This window comes from Alligator mississippiensis, chromosome 15 (genome assembly GCF_030867095.1).
Source record: "Alligator mississippiensis isolate rAllMis1 chromosome 15, rAllMis1, whole genome shotgun sequence".
Taxonomy (NCBI): domain Eukaryota; kingdom Metazoa; phylum Chordata; order Crocodylia; family Alligatoridae; genus Alligator; species Alligator mississippiensis.
In genome coordinates this window covers 15,891,594-15,908,604 of record NC_081838.1, presented here as the reverse complement: position 1 = coordinate 15,908,604, position 17,011 = coordinate 15,891,594, and the positions used below count along the sequence as shown (strand labels likewise).

General features: G+C 49.5%; 1 protein-coding gene across 3 annotated transcripts; it reads left to right on the top strand.

Moving 5' to 3' along the window:
• The first annotated feature begins 2,547 nt into the window (after positions 1–2,547).
• On the top strand, positions 2,548–9,434 carry CD48 (CD48 molecule). 3 transcript variants are annotated; one of them, XM_019478304.2, is made up of 5 exons: positions 2,548–2,815; positions 5,628–5,936; positions 6,453–6,719; positions 7,314–7,420; positions 8,899–9,434. In XM_019478304.2, the coding sequence occupies exons 1-4, from the start codon at positions 2,764–2,766 to the stop codon at positions 7,400–7,402; spliced, it is 717 nt and encodes a 238-aa protein (XP_019333849.1). In that variant the 5' UTR covers positions 2,548–2,763; the 3' UTR covers positions 7,403–7,420; positions 8,899–9,434. The 3 variants fall into 3 exon arrangements, with proteins under 3 accessions (XP_019333849.1, XP_014457228.1, XP_019333850.1); XM_014601742.3 differs by having other exon boundaries at positions 2,550–2,815; positions 7,314–9,434; XM_019478305.2 differs by having other exon boundaries at positions 2,551–2,815; positions 5,588–5,936; positions 7,314–9,434.
• Positions 9,435–17,011: the final 7,577 nt, after the last annotated feature.

Sequence of the window (17,011 nt, the reverse complement as noted above, 5' to 3'; positions counted from 1 at the left end):
CGGCACAATCAACCAATTTTTTTGCATGGAAAGCTAAATCCATGGGGGCACTTAGGTCCCATACAGGGACAGATCAGTTAAAGGAAAAAGGACTCTGACTCAATCCAGAGGTTGATAGAAATGGCTGGAGGACTTGCTGGATCACTGGAAAGTTTTCAGCTCAGTCTCCCCTCCTGGATGCCAGCTAGGGAACCTGTGCACCTGCTGCAGGAAGATAACAGGGCTGCTCACAAACATGTGTGGCCAGGGGAAGAGGGGGATTTCACTCAGATTAGAAGGCTCTGCTCCAGTTGCACCTGGGAGGGATGCATGGGGACCAGTAACAGAGAGATCAGACCAAGGACCATGTCTGCTTGCTGCACAAAGGGTGTTTGGGCAGAGGAGGGGCGTGTTTGCACGCACATCACCAATCGGCAGTCGCTAGCTGATAGGATAACTCTCCTGAAACGAATGGCTCTATGCTAATCAAAGATCTAGCCCAACACATTGACAGGTGTGTAGCCATAAGGCAAACTTTTCTTGTATGGCAATGCAAAGGAAGCCCACTGCCCTTACAAATAAAGCTCCCTTTTTGGATGAGTCGAGCTGGTAGCTGGTAGGTGGTAGCTGTTTTTTCTTTGTCCATCATAACAATTGGGGCTGGATCTCCTGTTCTGATGGGCCCAAATAACTCGTGTGGCTTGAAAGTGGTGCAGACCCCATGCTGAGCCTGGGGGCTGGGATGGGAAAAGGTGTTTCAGTCCCTTGTGCCCTAAAAGTCTTGCTCCAAAACCCACTGGAGCTGACAGCCAAATGCAACCAACTCTAGCTGGGCAGAATGAGGGTTGGGGCAGGAGAAAGGGGGAAAGTACCCTTTTTATGCCGGTTGGGGGGACCTGGGACCCTGACCATCTCATCCAACAGTGCAGTTCTCCAGCATGACTTGAATGGGGCTGGATTTTGCAGACAACAAGCAGAAACATCTGGGGAACTGAGTCAGTGCTCAGCAGGAGAGGCCGGTTCCCTTTTGTTTCATGCCTCTGCTGCATCTCAGACCCTGTACTTGTCGCAGAATGCAGCTTCCAGCAGCCACGGTGGAAGGGGAAATATTAGCGGTCACTTGTCACCGGCTGACCATATGTGTGGGGCTTGTGGTGTCATTTGACATGCTGAGGCAGGAGAAGATGGCATTGGCTCCGTCCTGTGCCTCTCACCAGAACAGGCCCCAAGGCCCCATAGACAGGAGCACAGTCTCAGCCGGGAAGCACCCCGAGCCTGGGGCTGGTGTTTAACATGCTTAAGCCTAGTTGGAGGCAGTGGGGCAGCGTGTCATGATGCCGTGGGAAGAGGCAAGGCAGGTAGAACAGTCCCGCAATGGGACTGGGCTGAAGAAGAGCAGCTGCAGGACGAGGGGGGGAGTCCGTACCTGCCCCAGACTGCTCACGCATCCAGCACCACCATCGCCATGCAAGGACCCAGTGAATTCAGAGCAGGGAGGGGAATGAACTTTCTGGGCAGGTTGGGAGTCTCTGGCTTCCAAACTCATTTTGCAAATGCAAGGACAGACTCACAATGGCACCAAGGAATAGAAAGGAGATGTCTGGGTGGAGGGTGGAGGTGATAATTCAGAAGAGAAACTTGTAGTCAGTTCAATACTGCAGAATGGCTGTATATATCAGAGTCGTCCCCCGCCCTTTCCCAGAAAAGCAGAGGGGACGGAGAGGAATGCAAGGAGATCCGTGATAGCACCTGTTGAGTTTCCCCGGCTTGGACCACCGGACGAGCTGGCTGAGGAAACAAGACAGTTTTCAATGACTGGTTTGTTACAAGTTGGCCTCTTGTGCAGGGCAGAGGGATTGAGATCCATTAAATCTGTTGTGAAAGTCAGAGAGAGACTCCAAAGGTCAGTCCATGCTTTTTGGAGAATCAAATCATAGAATCATAGAAAACGAGGGCCCTGTGGTCCTGCCCCATCTTCCAGTATCTAAAAGTAGCGTTAGAAGACGTTCACCATTTCCCGAAGTGACCTGCCCTTTGAGCTGCTGCAAAGCTTTGGGCAAAAGAGAAATAATCCAAAGGCAAGAAAAGAGTCTTTGGTGCCGAAGTCCCTCACATCTAGTCCAAGCCCCTGCTCCAAGCAGGACCAGCCCCAACTACATCATCCCAGCCAAGGCTTTGTTGGGTCCGGTCTTGAAAACCACCAAGGACGGAGCTTATAACACCTCCCTGGGTAACCTGCTCCAGTGCTTTACTACCCTCCTGGTGAGAAAATTTTTGCTAACACCTAACCTAAACTTTCCTTGCTGTCATGGCCCAAGCATGGTGGTGGGGAAGGATATACTTTACCGGGGCCTGGAGATCCAGGGAGGGCCGCCACCCCCGGATCTTGGGGTCCTGGTAAATTGTACCCTTTCCCCACCATGCTTAGGCCCTGTCTGCCACCACTGAGAACAGTCCAGCTCCACCCTCTGACAGCTGCTCTTAATTCCTTTCTCCATCTTCTGTTTCGTTGTCAAAAAAGGAACATTTTCTTTAACAACTTCTTGAGACACCACAGCATGGCTTGTGACATCTGACGCGTGCTGGACCCAAAGGGGAAGTGCCCCCCCACCATCTGCCTCTAACAGTCTGCAAAATCCACATGTGTGCACGTCCGCACCAAAGACTCTTTTCTTGCCTTTGAATTATTTCTCTTCTGCCCAAAACTTTCCACCAGCTCAAAGGGCAGGTAACTTCTACACTACTTTTAGATACCGGAAGACGGGGCAGGGCCAAGCAGAGAAGATGGCGACGGTGCTTGCTGTACTTCTGCTTTCTGTGTTGTCGTGCGGCAAGGGTAAGGCCACCCTCTTTTATCTCCTCTTGGAAAGGGGCTCTTCTGAGGTGCCTCTTCCCCCGTGGGGCCACCAGTGTGGCGGGGCATCGGGCTGGGCAGTGTGTAAGAGAAGCAGGCATTGGGATGGGCAGTATTTAAAAAGAGCGGACGTGTTTCTAGAGTAGACTTATAGCTCTAATCTTGCGGTGGTGGACGGGGAAGACGACTCCTCGTTTAACCCCCTTGCAGCTCATTGCGAGGGGAAGAGTGCGCTCGTGCTGATGCCCCCTCCACCTCCTACAGCAGAAAGCACTAGGGGGGCTGAAAACCAAAGAGGAGACAAAACACCGGCAGGTTTTTCCTTCCACTTCTCTCCATTGTCCCTTCTCCCATCAAAATGTGACGGTCTACTATAATCTTTTGCTGAGGTTTTTGGCCCAGGGAGACTGCCTGCCTTGCCCTTAAGAAGAAGCTTTTATCGCACCTTCCCCACAGGAAAACAGCAGACCTTTCTTTTTATCAAACACAAACACATTTTCTTCAGCACGGAAATGAAAGACACAGGCCACGAAGAGACTTCCCAGAATTGAGATACCTGATTAACTCTGAAATGGCTCAGAGCATCTCTTTGGGGTCCTGGAGCCTGGCATGTATTTCTTCAATCTGTGTGCCCTTCATTCACTGCAGTACATTAAAATCAGGTCTGTGAATGAAAGAAAATGGTCCCGACTCTGAGAGCAGTCAGCAGGGTTAATATCTGAGATGAGAACCTGAAAAATCTCCTGAGAGTTTGCAGCGGACAGGAGAGCATTTGGAAGAGGGTAGATGGATGCGGTTAAGAGGATGAAGGGGATTAGACAGTTATGAATGGCTTCTTGTATAACCAAAAATGCTGAAGTTAGGGATGGAAGGGCATTGAGGGCAATGAAGGAAAAGAATAGAAAATCTGGCTGAATAGGGTGGACTTCTTAAGCAGTTGCTACAAAAGAAGTGACTAATGTCAAGTAATAATAAAAGTAATGATTTTTTAATCCAGTGTTTCACAGGGAATTAATTCTGTTTGGCTATGGAGCAGCTTAACGAACCGCAATCAAACCAAGCAAAGAAAAAAGAAGGAAGAAACATTTAACTATTTGGGATTTTTTTATTTATTGGTGAAAAAGAAAATGATCTTTTCTTTATTCCTTCCCCCATCGCTAGCAGCAGCCCTCAGGCTTTATATAGCAGGGATATACAGGGCCTGGAAAGTGCTGTGCCCCTTGATTCAGGCTGACTTGTAGTTTGGGAAACTTCCGTTAAGTTCTTGATTGTACAATACATTGCTGCTTTCCTGTCATACAACCGCCTGACACAATTTAAACTTTTGTGGTCACTGAAACTTAGTCACTTTTCAGCCTCAGACAAGGGCCTTCAAAGAATTCCACATTTCTTGGGGGATTTTTCTCTGAACCCTGGCATGGCTGGGGGACTTGGGTAGTGTTTTGCTCTCCTTACCTTGATTCCACTGTTGTTGACTCTCAGGATTGTGTTGCTAGTCTTTGCCTTGCTCTAAAAGCCCCAGCTCCAGGAGTCTTGTGATTCTTGAGTGGAGCAGAGTTAAATCCTGATGGTGGTGGCTGTTGTATCTGCTGCTGTCCTGGTTGCTGCCATGATGATCCACACCCACAATGGATGGGAGACAGGTTTTGGCTCTGGAGCTTATCCTGTAGAGGGGAACAACAGCATGAGATGTGCCAAGCATGGCTCCTGCAAGGCACAGGCCTGGCTTGGCTGGGTGTGGACGTGGGTGGCTCCAATGCCCTGCTTGGATTTTAAACCCAGTTTATAGAAACCTCTGGCCAAGATGGGCATTGCCTCTAATCTTCCATTTCTGCTTCCTTTGTCCTGCCTTCATCTTCCTACCTGCTGTAGCTCCTCCCAGCTATCTCAGTGCATTTGAGAAGTGGGTGTATTTTTCAATGGTGTTGCCCTGTAACCCTAACTAACATGTGTCTTACTATCATGTGTCAGCACAAAACTGGTGTTATGAGATAAAGAAAGACTCCCTAATGCTAAAGACAAGTAGGCTGACCTCCTTGCATCACTGCTTAAAAGCATTTCCATTTCCCTTTTCTATCCTGATATAAACACAATGGTTTAGATAAAGGAGACAAATGCATGGAGGGTGGGAAGGAAGATGGAGATAGATTCTTCTCTGTGGCTGCAGTGGGCAGGACAAGAAGGAACAACCTTAAACATGTAGCAACAAGTGGAGTTTAGGTTGGATATTTAGGAAGAACTATGTGTCTGAGGGTGGTTCAGCACTGGAGCGGGCTCTTCCAAGGCTGTGGAGTCTCCATCCCTGGAAGGTTTTAAGGTCAGCTTGGACAAAGCCTTGGAGTTGGTTTAGACAGGGCTGGTCCTGGGACTAGACGTGAGCCCCTGAGGTCCCTGCCAACCTGACTTCCCTATGACTTTAAACGCGGGACACCTTGAAAGAGACCCCACAAGTCACAGAGGCAGGTTCCCTGCCATCACAGCCAAACACGTCATGCAGTCCCGGTGAGAAAGTGATTGAGCTCCAACCTAAAAACAATTTGGCTTCCTGGTCTCTCTGCTCCTATTTTGGCCCCTCTCTCTTCTGTTGGGTAGAAACAGTCCTCATATTTCAAGTAATTTTTTAAAAAGAAAAAAGAAAAATACCACCCCCCCAAAAAAAACCACCCTGAAACATGCCAGAGGGATAGAGAAGGGAGTCAACAGCATTTTAGCCCTTCATTAGCATAGTTACCAAGAACTCTCTTCCCACTCCAGCTCCCTGGTGCAGCGCTGATCTTTGTGTGTGTGTCCACAGCTGAAGAGAAGACAAAGCTCATGAATGGGATTGTTAATGGCACTGTGGACTTAGAACCAGGGATTCCCATCCTGGAGAGATATCAGCAAATCAAATGGTTTTACAACCATACCCAGCAGATCCTGAAGAAGCAGAAGGGCAAGTCGGTTCATTACAATAATGAGTATTTTAAGAACAAGACAAAATTGTTTGAGAACGGCACTCTGCGTATCGTGAGGCTTCGGAAGGAAGACAGCAGCAAATACAAGATAATTGTGGAAGATGAAAAAGGCCTCGAGATCCCTATAATGATCCAGCTGAACATCTATGGTGAGTATAGACAGGGGTCTTTGTACCCCCAGCCAAGGGGAAGCCTGAGAGCCTGTGCAGTGAAATCCCCCCTGGGCAGGAATAAGAAGGGCTGGGTCCCCAGCCACAGTCCAAGGACATTGCTGGAGAAATATAGCTTTGACCAGCTGAAAAGCTAGTGTTCAGATGCAAACAGGAGCACCCACGAAGAGCCAGGCAAGGACAGAAGTGGGTGGCAGGGGGGTCTCCAAGGAGTGCTTGAGGGTAGTGGGGAGGGAGGTGAGCTGCACCCCTCAGACCAGGGCAGCGCTGGGAGGGCAGGGAAGCAAGAGTCTGGTCAAGCAAAGAGGCCTCGAGAGAGCCTCAAGTGACTCCCGAGTCCCTGTCCGAAGCAGGCTAGAGGGTCAGGATGGGTCCTGCCATCAGAAACTGGCTCACAAGCCCCACCGGCAGCTTACAGCAGAACATCTGGCCCCAGCTGCTTCGAGTTGTCAGGGCTTCTGCTGCAGTTGAATGTGATCTTTGCTCTGTTCCCAGCTCCTGTCCCGAAGCCCAGGTTGAATGTCACTTCTTTAAAAAAGACCAAAGGAGGGTGCAGTGTCACCTTGAAGTGCTCTGTCAGTATCCCTGATGTGACGTACACATGGTACAAGGATGACAAGAAATGCAGTTATTCCGAGTTAAATGGAGACCTGGTCCTCTCTCTCACATCAGAAAGCAACATAATGTACAACTGTACTGTCTGCAACTCCGCCAGCTGCAACACTGAGTCCATATATTACCGAGGCGACTGCCAATGGCAAGGTAGTGTTTGACCTACATGCCTTCCATGGCTTTATGCACTTCCACAGCCCCATGGGCTCTGTAGACAGCTAGCGTGCATCTGAGGGAGCTGAAGGGCTCAGCATATGTGTGTGTGCAGGGGGCTTTGGCCTTAGGTGTCTTGAGGTCGACCGCCCACTGCTGACCCCAACAGGGCTCCATTCAGTGAACCGATGCAAGGGTGCACACACGCACATGCCCCAAAGAGAGGAGGAGCATGGGGCCAGCATAAAGGATGTGGTCCCTGCAGTGCTCTGGGGGAGGTTACCTAGGAAAGGTGCTATCCAGACTCCCATGAAGGCTTTGCTCTGGGGGTGCTGCAGGCGTTCCCCCAAAGCAGGTCTCTTGCTCCCTGCTATGTAGGATGAATCGGGGAAGTCCTCCCCCAAACTGGTTTGGACTACCTGAGCAGGGCTGGCTGCCAGTGGCCTACATACTTCCAGCTGGCCCATTCTTGCCCCAACTGCTTATTTCTGACTCCAGCTTGAGTCCCCACTTGCTGATTTGCCAGCTCCTAGCATGTAGCTCTTGACCCTCTGTCTGACACAGGAATAACCAGCTCTTGTCTCCATCCAGACAGGAACACTGCCTCGTCCACGTTCCGGCTGGCAGCTGATTCTGCGGTGACTCTCGGGATCCTCCTGCTCCTCCATAACTTGCTATGAGGCTGGGGGCCCAGGGAGGTGAGCACAGTCCTGGATCCCATCCTGCCTTCTGTTCTGCGATGCACTGAGGCCACCTGCACACAAATCCACTCAGAAGCAGCACCACAATATAGCCCAGAAGCAGCAACATGATGTGTCCAAGCCATACTGTGATATAGCCACCAGTACTGCAATGTGGTGACCCATATCTCTGTCAACAGGAACCAGCTGGAGATGAACATTGTCCTAGAGAATGACAGCAATGTAGGGTGGGAAAGAGACCTCAAGGGGACATCTCCTCCTCACCCCAGCAGCGAGGCAAGACGTGGGTCTGGACTAGGATTGGCAAGCTGGTCAACTGACCAGTCAAATATTATCAATTGACTGTATGTTTTTTGTAGTCAAAGAGCAATTTTACCAAAACAATATACATTTTTTAATCGCTTGATAGAAATGTGATTTTTTAAATTGTTTTTTGACACATTTCTTAATGAAATATCTGTGCTTTTGCGATGTATTATTTAGACCAAATGGCATTTTTTAAACCAGTTTTGATCAGTAAGATACCCAATCCTAGTCTAGACACATGTCCTGAGAAGCCTTTGTCCCACCTGCTCCTAATGAGCTATAACGAGGCAGGTTCCACCTCTGCCCCGGTGTTTCAGCTGGGCACTAAAAGGGCCTGGCTTTACTGCGGGCTAACTGGCAGTTCTAGCGCTGCAAAGGGGTCAGGTGCAATTCAGGCTGTCAGTGCACAAACCTGTTAGCTGCTCTCAAAGGGAAGGGAGGCTCACCTAGCACCTGTTGTCTGCCAGCGACTGGGCACCTTCAGTGCTATTGGGGGTGACTTGCCCTTGCAGCCTTGACAGCAATAAAGAAATGACAGCAAGTGAGGGCTCATGCCGGGGTGAGGATGGTCGATCTAGTCTACCGTTACTGTGTGCACGGGGACCTGGAGACAACGGGATGGGGGCGAGAGAGCTTGCAAACAAAGCGGCTTTGGGGTTAATACTACCTGCTTTTCGGTAAAATCTTGCTGCCCCTGGAAGTGAGTGGGAAAGGTTCACCCCCTTGCAGCCAATTTGCAAGAGAGTCGGCTCGAGCTGCATCAGCCTGCGTCCTCGGCATGGAAAGTGCTGGCTTGAATCTTCCGAGCAGCCGCCAAGACATGTCATGGTCCTGCTTCTGGGACTTGGGCTTGAAAAATAAACTTTTCAAGCATATCAATGAATGTTTTGCTTGGGTGCGTCACATGAACTGGCTGCCAAACAGTTTCATAATTACATGGTGCAGTGGGTTGGGTAATTGCTCACTCCAAGTTGTTCTGTGTTTGTTTACAGTCTTTTGCCACTGTCTTTAGTGCTCCAGGGCAAACTGTGCTGGCAGGAGTCCATGTAACCAAACTCAATCCATAAATAAAACATAGAGCACGGGGTCTTTTCTCAGACCCAAAGAGAGCTGTTAGGTGTGATTTTGCCTTGCCCCCTCTACCCCTTTTTTCCCTCTGGTCCCAACAGGAAGGGCTCACTTACAGACCCTGGTCCTCTGGGAGAGCAGCACCCTTGGCATGATGTTCAGGATCCTCCACGAGGTGACCTGCTGGCTCTCCCCTTCTTGATACTCCGTTCTTACTTTCAGCTTCCCACTCCCTGGGAGCTCTCCCTCCAGCCCTGCTGTGGCTCTTAACTCCTAATATTCCTCTCCATTTGGGAGCCTTTAGCTTCCCGTGGCCAGGTAATTATCCCCCTCAACTGGCCCAGTCCTCCTAGGCTGGCTGTAATCACTCTTGACTGTCTGCAGCTGGGTGGTAGCCCCTTGCAGCCTGCTACACACAGTACTTCTCCACGTGAGGCAAAAGCATATCACTAAGTTAATTAATTTGTACTGCCCTACTGCAGCCTCAGTCATGGGGGAAAAGGTGCGGTTACAGACACCTTGACTACAACATTCCCTAGTCTTCGAGTACTTCACTTTACAATTTGTTCAGAGACAATTCCCTCTGCACCCCTGTGGGACACCTGTTTTGTACCCTCATTAAATGAAATATGGCACATCTTTTATAACCAGCTGTGTCCTTTAGCCTGTGAACGTCTTAGGGTGTTCTGGACTGTCCCAAATGCTCACTCCCAAACCACCCCTTTCCTATGCACGCACTTCGTTAATACACATGAAGATCCATTGCTGGGGCTGGTCATTTGCCAACTGGTGTTTAGGATGAATGGCTATATACGGGCTGAAGTTGGTGCCTCTCTTTCTTATGGCCTGAGAAGGGTTAAGCCAGGGTGCCCTCACCTTGGGGTGGAGTGTAAGGTGTGGGAAGGTGAGGAGTGTTGTGGACAGCTAGAAATGCTGAGAGGAGACCACAGTCCAAAAAGTGTGGATTAGGGAGACCTGGCCCCACATTACTCTCAGCCCTCTTCATTAAACCCCTTCCTCCAATCTGCCCCCTTCCTTCACTATTGCAACCACCCAGGAGGAAGGACGGGGAGTTGAGAAAGGGAGGAAATGCAGAGCTGGCAAGGATGCCATGTTAGAGCCTGGCTCCGTGGTGCCCAGTAGGTTGTTTTGACCATCTGATGCCCCTTGAGACCATACTCTGGGGTTCACACCTGACCCTCCCCAGTTCCTCCCAGGAAATGGAAACCAGCCAGTAGGAACATGCTGCACTGGAGAGGTGATGCCTTGGGATCCTACCTGCTCTGCCAAGCTGAGCAGGATGGAGAGGGGGCACAACCAGCCCGGGGGATGCTGCGCTCACCACGGAAGATGCCCCCTGCCTCCATGGCGGGTCTGAAAGCCCAGACACAGTTTGCAGCGGCTGACAACTCAGCCCAGGAGCTGCTCCTGGTTTTCAAAGTCCCCAAGACTCGGCAGCTCCTTGGGGTTTCACAAGACGAGAGGTTCCCAACAGACTTCTGACAGCAAGAAGAGATTTGAGTAGAAATGCATCCAGCTTCTAGAGCCGGCCTTAAACAAAGACTCCCCAGGCCAGACTCATCAAGAAATCTGCAGCAAGGCAGCTGGCTCCTTTGAAGATCCTTAATGAGTGCCTGGCCTTCAAGCTCCCCGCCATTAATGAGGGGCTTGCGATAACTCAGGCTCCACTGCTGAAATGTAGCTGTCCCAGCCCACCAGATAGGCCTTTATCTCAGTATCAATATAGATTTGTGCAGGAATCTCCATGTAAATATTTGCCATTATACCCGGTCCTTTCAAACACACACCCAGCCCAGAGCACAAAGGCAAAGCTTTCTGGCTTCAAAGAGCTGAGGAAATTAAGGGCGGTCTGATTGCAATTGAAAGCAAGGGCCAAGGAAGATTGCAGAACCCTTGGGATGAATAAGCATGCTCAAAACAGCCCCGAAATTTTTTTATTGTTTTTTTTTTAATAATTTGCACTCGTGGCCAGATTAGCCCAAATGAATTCCAAATCCAAGAGTCCACAACCAGAAGTGGCCCTACTACCAGCAAACATCTTCCACCACACCTGGGGCTTCAGATGTTTCCAAATCCTTTGGCAAGTATCCTACTTGCAGGACCCAGCCCGGAGGCTTGGGGTTTGGATGGCCCTGAGTTTTGCTTGCCCCCAGCTATAAGGCCCTCAGAGCAAGGAAGGGAAGAGACTCCCATTTCCATAACTGGGCTTAAAGCCACTGCACCTTGGCAGGTACTGAACCATGCCAGAAGAACAGTTCTCCTACAAGGCAGTTCAGGAAAAATGCCTTCTTGGACACAGATGCATGGTATTTCCCTTGCCAGGTTAAGAAGCCACTACGCTTGATCTGAGCCGAGAAGCAGCCCAGCAATTATCATTATTGCACTGCGTCAGCACCGCCCTGGTGCCTGGGAGCCCCCCGTATGGCCCACAACCCCACTGTGCCAGGCGCTGTATGCATGGAGAGCAAGCCTCTCCCTGGTAATTTTGCATTCTGCATCGCATTGGAGGCTAAGAATTGACATCAAAACAACCCTGTCTATGTAATGGAAAGTGATTACCCACAAACCGCATAGATCCTTCTCCACTGGCTTTGTTTTAGGTGCTGCTGTTCATAAGGGTCACCAGGGGAAGGATTTACAGCTGCTATAAGCAGCACAGCTCCATTGGCATCAGTGGGGTCAGGTCAACCCACTCCAGCGGATGCTTTGGCACCTGGGCATACAAAATGAAAGCCCAGAGGGTATCTTTTGCAGCTGCTTCTTGAAAAAAAAATCCCTTCTCTGAACAGCAGGGGACAGTAGAAGCTGCAGCCAGCTCTTGGGTGATTTGTAGGAACTAGGTGCGTTCCTCTTGCATTCGCTACCAGGGACCTCATTTGGTAAATAGCATTTTGTGGCAACGGCTGGGTTCCCCGAAGCGTAGGCCAGGCTACAGTGAAGGCGTGTTTAGTGCTGGAAACCTCTTCCTTTCTGCAAACCAGCAGGCTTTTGAAGAAGAGAGCTGGGATGTCCCCCACACAAATGGAAGGTGATATTTCCATGAGGGTTGCAGGGGTTGGGACAGCACTATAAGCAAAACAAGGAACTGCCTCATTCTTGCTCACCCACACAGAATTGGAGAAAATGAGGGTGAAAAGGGACCTCAGGAGGTTGCATCTAGTCCAACCCCCTTCTCAAAGCAGGACCAGCCCTAACTACATTATTCCAGCCACAGCTTTGTCTACCTGGGTCTTCAAAACCTCCAAGGACAGAGACTCCACCACCTCTCTGGTGGAGTCTCCGTCTAACCTGTTCCAGTGTTTCATTATCCTCCTAGTGAGAAACGTTTTTACTGATAACTAATCTCAACTTCCCTTGCTGCAACTTGAACCCATTGCTCCTCGCTCTGTCCTCTGCCACCACTGAGAACAGCCCAGCTTCATCCTCTTTGCAACCCCACTGCGCAGAGCTGAAGGCTGCTATTAAATTCCCCCTCCGTCTTCTCTTCTCCAGACTAAATCAGCCCAGTTCCCTCCGCCTCTCCTCACAAGTCCTGTCCCCCAGCCCCCCAACCATTTTTGTTGCCTCCGCTGGACTCTCTCCAACTTGCCCACACCCTTTCTGTAGTGGGGGGCCCACAACTGGACACAAGACTCCAGATGTGGCCTCACCAGTGCAGAATAGAGGGAAAGAATCACTTCCTTTGATCTGCTGGCAATGCTCCTGCCAATGCAGCCCAAGATGCCGTTAGCCTTCATGGCAAGAAGAGCACACTGCTGGCTCATATCCATCTTCTTGCCCACTGTCATCCCCAGGTCCTTTCCTACAGGGCTGCTGCCCAGCCCGTCGGCCCCCAGCCTGTACGAGTGCATGGGATTGTTTCATCCCAAGTGCAGGACTTGGCACGTGTCCTTATTGAACCTTACTAACATGCTCTTTTGTACCACGTAGTAGCCAGGCCCTGAGACAGTTCCTGCTGCAGGCTGGTAGCTTGGAAGAGCAGCTCCTCTGTCTTCTCCTTACTACAGAATACTTTTACTACTGGGTAAAAGCCTGGGGTGAATGACTCTGTCCTACACGTGTTGTGTGTCCGCATCTGAGAATGTCAGAGCAAGGTGCAAGGTACCTCCTGTGTGACAGCGGAGAAAAACCTTTCTAACACCTGCTCTTAGAGGTAGATTCATGCTCTGAGGTAGGAGGACCCTCATAGACCTTCAAAAATAGCTTTACTATATAAATACCCAGTGCAGTGCAATGCCCTATATGCACTTCATCTGTATAAAGCCCAATTCCTATTCCTGATCCTGTTTTGCTTTGGGTCTCGCAGCCCGGAGCTCAGTGGGTTACTCAGACATGTCCAGCACACTTCCTCCCAACGGTCCAGAGTAGGGTTTAATGGCACATCTCATCACGGTGTTGTGAAAGGATGACCATACCTAACCAGCTAGCTCTGCACTGTTCACTCTTTCCTACACCTCTGCTGACTTCTCTTACTCATTACCTGTTTACACTAATACGCCTCTTGGGAACACAGTCCTCGTGATGTACGAATCGCCCTTGTTCCATTCAACTTCTCACCCGGCCTCTCAATGGAAGTCTTTCTAAGTATTTTTTAACTTCCTTTATTTTTTTTCCCCCTAAGCGCTTCCTGCACTAATGACTAGATCTTAACGTAGAAGGCCAGGGGGAACTGATTTGTATATTGGTATTAGAATGAGTTTAGTATGGCTGGTAAAAATGTTTCAGACAAAGTATTTTTGCTTTGAGAAACAGGGGTGGTGTTATAGAATCACAGAATCCTAGCAAATGAGGGTGGGAAGGGACCTCGGGAGGTCACATCTAATCCAACCCCCTGCTCCAAGCAGGACCAGCCCCAACTACGTCATCCCAGCCAAGGCTTTATCTATCCAGGTCTTAAAAACCTCCAAGGATGGAGATTGCACCACCTCTCTGGGTGACCTGTTCCAGTGCTTCATTATCCTCTTAGTGAGAAAAGTTTTTACTAACATCTAACCTCAACTTCCCTTGCTGCAGCTTGAGCCCATTGCTCCTTGTTCTGCCATCTGCCACCACAGAGAACAGTCCAGCTCCATCCTCTTTGGACCCACCCTGCAGGGAGCTGACGGTTGCTATTAAATCCCCTCGGTCTTCTCTTCTCCAGACTAATCAGCCCAGTTCCCTCAGCCTCTCCTCACAAGTCCTGTCCCCCAGCCCCTGAACGATTTTTGTCTCCCTCCACTTGGCTTTCTCCAATGTGTCCCCGTCCTTTGGGGGGGGGGGGGGAAACTGGTCAATGTGACCTCCCCACTGTCAGATATAAATTGTATTTTGCCACTAAAACACCAGCACATTTTTAGTTTTAATTGTTGAAAAAAATATTTTTAAACAGGCAACATGGCAGATTTCGAAAAAATACTTTCATATTTTACCTGGATGGATATTTCAGTGCTGTTTTCTTTTGACATGGTGGGGAAATTTCCACGTGTCATTTTTTCCTGTTTTTTTTTCCACTGGAATAAGTGCGGAAAAGGTAACAAAACCTAAAGCAGAGAGAGAAAAACACTTTTTTGCTTTGTAAAACCTTTTCTTCCCATTGGAAAGCATGTCTTTTTAAGGTGTTAAAAACCAAGCAAATGACCATTTCCTTCCCCGTGATACTTTTCTTGCACATTTAAGTAAAAAAAAAAACCCTAAAAGCTGGTTAGCATTTTTCTCCATTTTCACATTTTAAATTTGATTTTTTTTTTTTTATTTTTGTTACTAAAAAAGGTACAAGATTTAAAAAGAAAGGGGGGGATAGGAAGAAACCCCTGCAAAAATAGATTTTCAATGAATCGTTTGAATCCAAAACAGATGTTTTCAGACAAGACAAAACAATTTTCTTCCATTTGATATTTTCCATGAAAAAAAATAGAAAGAAACGTTAGCCAACTGTCATTTTTATTTCCAATAACACACTATTGTTTGCACAGTCAGCTTTGATTGCGGTTTTCCACGGAGCACGAGTGTGCCTGGAACAGCCCGCAGCGACGCCTCGGCCCTTTTCCTGCGGGGTGGTAGCTAATTCGGTACATTCGACAGAAAGCTTTTGGGGACCAAAGAGGTCCGGTGTTTGTGCAGCCCCAAGCACCTTGGGGGTCCTGCGACACATCACTAAGATTGCCTTGCACTCTCCCACTGATAGTGATTGTCACCACAAGCAAAAACAGGTCAAAATGTTCCTCCTACCATGGATTTTATATTTATCAACTGTTCAATTTTGTTTCCTATGATAGTGATAGTGCCTGTCCCCCTCCACCCCTCCTCTCTTAACCCCACAGGGCTTGCTCTTGCTCCAGGTTAGAGAGTGCAGAGAGGAGAATCGATATGATGCGAGCTGGGGAAGTGTGGAGCCTGGCTTCAACAGCCCGCCGTACCAGCCCATGATTGCTTAGCAAACAGCTCCGTGGTGCTCAGGAGACGGTTGCCTGACCTCACGGTAAGCACCTGGGGCACATCTACACATACATTGATGCGCTTTAGTTAATGCACATGAAATCTAGTACCTCCATTATGAGGTACCAGGAAAATGCACATTAGCTTGGCTTAATGCACATTAACTAAAGCAAATGCTTTTTAAGTGATGCTTAATGCACATGAGTCTATGTTAATACAAATTAAGTAAAAAGCACCGCTTTTTACATGATGCTTTAATGTGCTTTAAAGGAGCACCAAAGTGCATGTGTAGATGTGCCCCTGGGCTCTATCCAAAACCCTGCACTTGCTGCAGAGAGGTGCCTTCATGCCCAGCCCTCCTCAAGGTTGGCACAGCTCAGCTGGGCTACAAGGAGAGCCTGGCCTTCCTCTGTTTGCATGGAAGCAAACCCCATGTCCACGGAGACTGCCCCCAGCTCGAGGGTAGGGGGGTACCCCATGCTCCTGCAATTGCAGCAGTGCCACGGGCCAGAAAAAGATCTCAAGCTTCTGTAGGTCAAAAAAGAAGGAACCAGAAGAAACGTGGCAGCAGGCAGGGACCTCCCTGGTGGGGGAAGTCCTTGCTTCCTTCTAGGCTTCTAGGAGTGCGTCGGCATTTTTGCCAATGCCCTGAGAAGGTCAAGTGTCCAAACCATCCGCAAAGCAGGAGCTGGAGCCCAGGTGAGTCCCTGCCGTGGAGATGAGGGGTGGCTGGGGCTGAAAGTCTTGGCTGCAGCAGGTGAGGGATGGAGAATGTCCCACCCAGCCTCCTGGGCAGGGCTGGGACAGGGGCTAGCTTGGGTGACCCCCTATGACCTTGCAACTCTGTGCCCCTGTGAAATAGGAGATGTGAGCAGGTCTGGGACCTGCCCTGCTCTGCACACATGATAGGAAAGGGATGGGGAGAACAGCAGGGCTCCTCTTTTAGATGCACCTTACAAGCCATGGAGAGAAGGCTGCTCCTGCTAGGGTGGTGCCAGGTGAACTGAGCACCCCCCAGGGCATGTGGGCGGAGGAAGGCCTCATTTTTGGACCCAAGCAGAAATGAGGTGCAAGCCAGGTGCCTGTAAAGGCAAGGATGTATCTGTGCACTGGTGAAAGCAGAACGAGGCTCAGAACAGAGTGCTTTTCTGAAGGTTTGGGACCTCCGGGGTCAGGCAGCATCTAGTCCAGGACTTGGGCAGCTAAGTTCTGCCTCCATCCCTCACCAGGCACCCTACAACCCTGAATCAATGGGGATCTTCGCCTCTCTACCTGTAAAATGGAGATCGCACCCTTGCCTTCCCTCACCCAGCCCTCCAGACTGTGCAATACTCCCATACTAGGGTACATGAGACTAAGGTACATAAAACTGATGAGGATATTGCATGTTAATAAAACCTGCTGCTTTTTGAAGGGTTGGGCCCATCTATGCTCAGACACAGCTGATGGAGCAACGCTGGCTGTACAGCAAGGGGAAACAAGGATGCTGCTCCCAGCTAGAATGGAGCCAGAAAACACCTTTGGGTACCAATCCAGACTTGTGAAGCACTTAGCTCTGGGTTCTGCAAAAAAGAAGAGAGGATGCTGTGCCTAAGCCAAGCCTAGCAGCAGTGGGTGCTTTCTTTAAAGCTTTTGAAATTGAGAGACCGCATCTCTGGAGTTATTTAAAAAGAAGTGGGGCTAACTCTTCCACTCACCTGCAACAGCTTGAGAAAGTGATGTGGGCAACCTTTGCAAACCCACATTATTTCAAATACATAAATAGTTCATGGTTTAGCA

Bases quoted from the DNA above. Each gene is read 5' to 3' on its own strand.
- CD48 (XM_019478304.2), top strand. From the start codon at position 2,764: ATGGCGACGGTGCTTGCTGTACTTCTGCTTTCTGTGTTGTCGTGCGGC. The intron at 2,816-5,627 runs GTAAGGCCACCC...GTGTGTCCACAG, and splicing joins TGTGTTGTCGTGCGGCAAGG to CTGAAGAGAAGACAAAGCTC. The intron at 6,720-7,313 runs GTAGTGTTTGAC...GTCTCCATCCAG, and splicing joins AGGCGACTGCCAATGGCAAG to ACAGGAACACTGCCTCGTCC.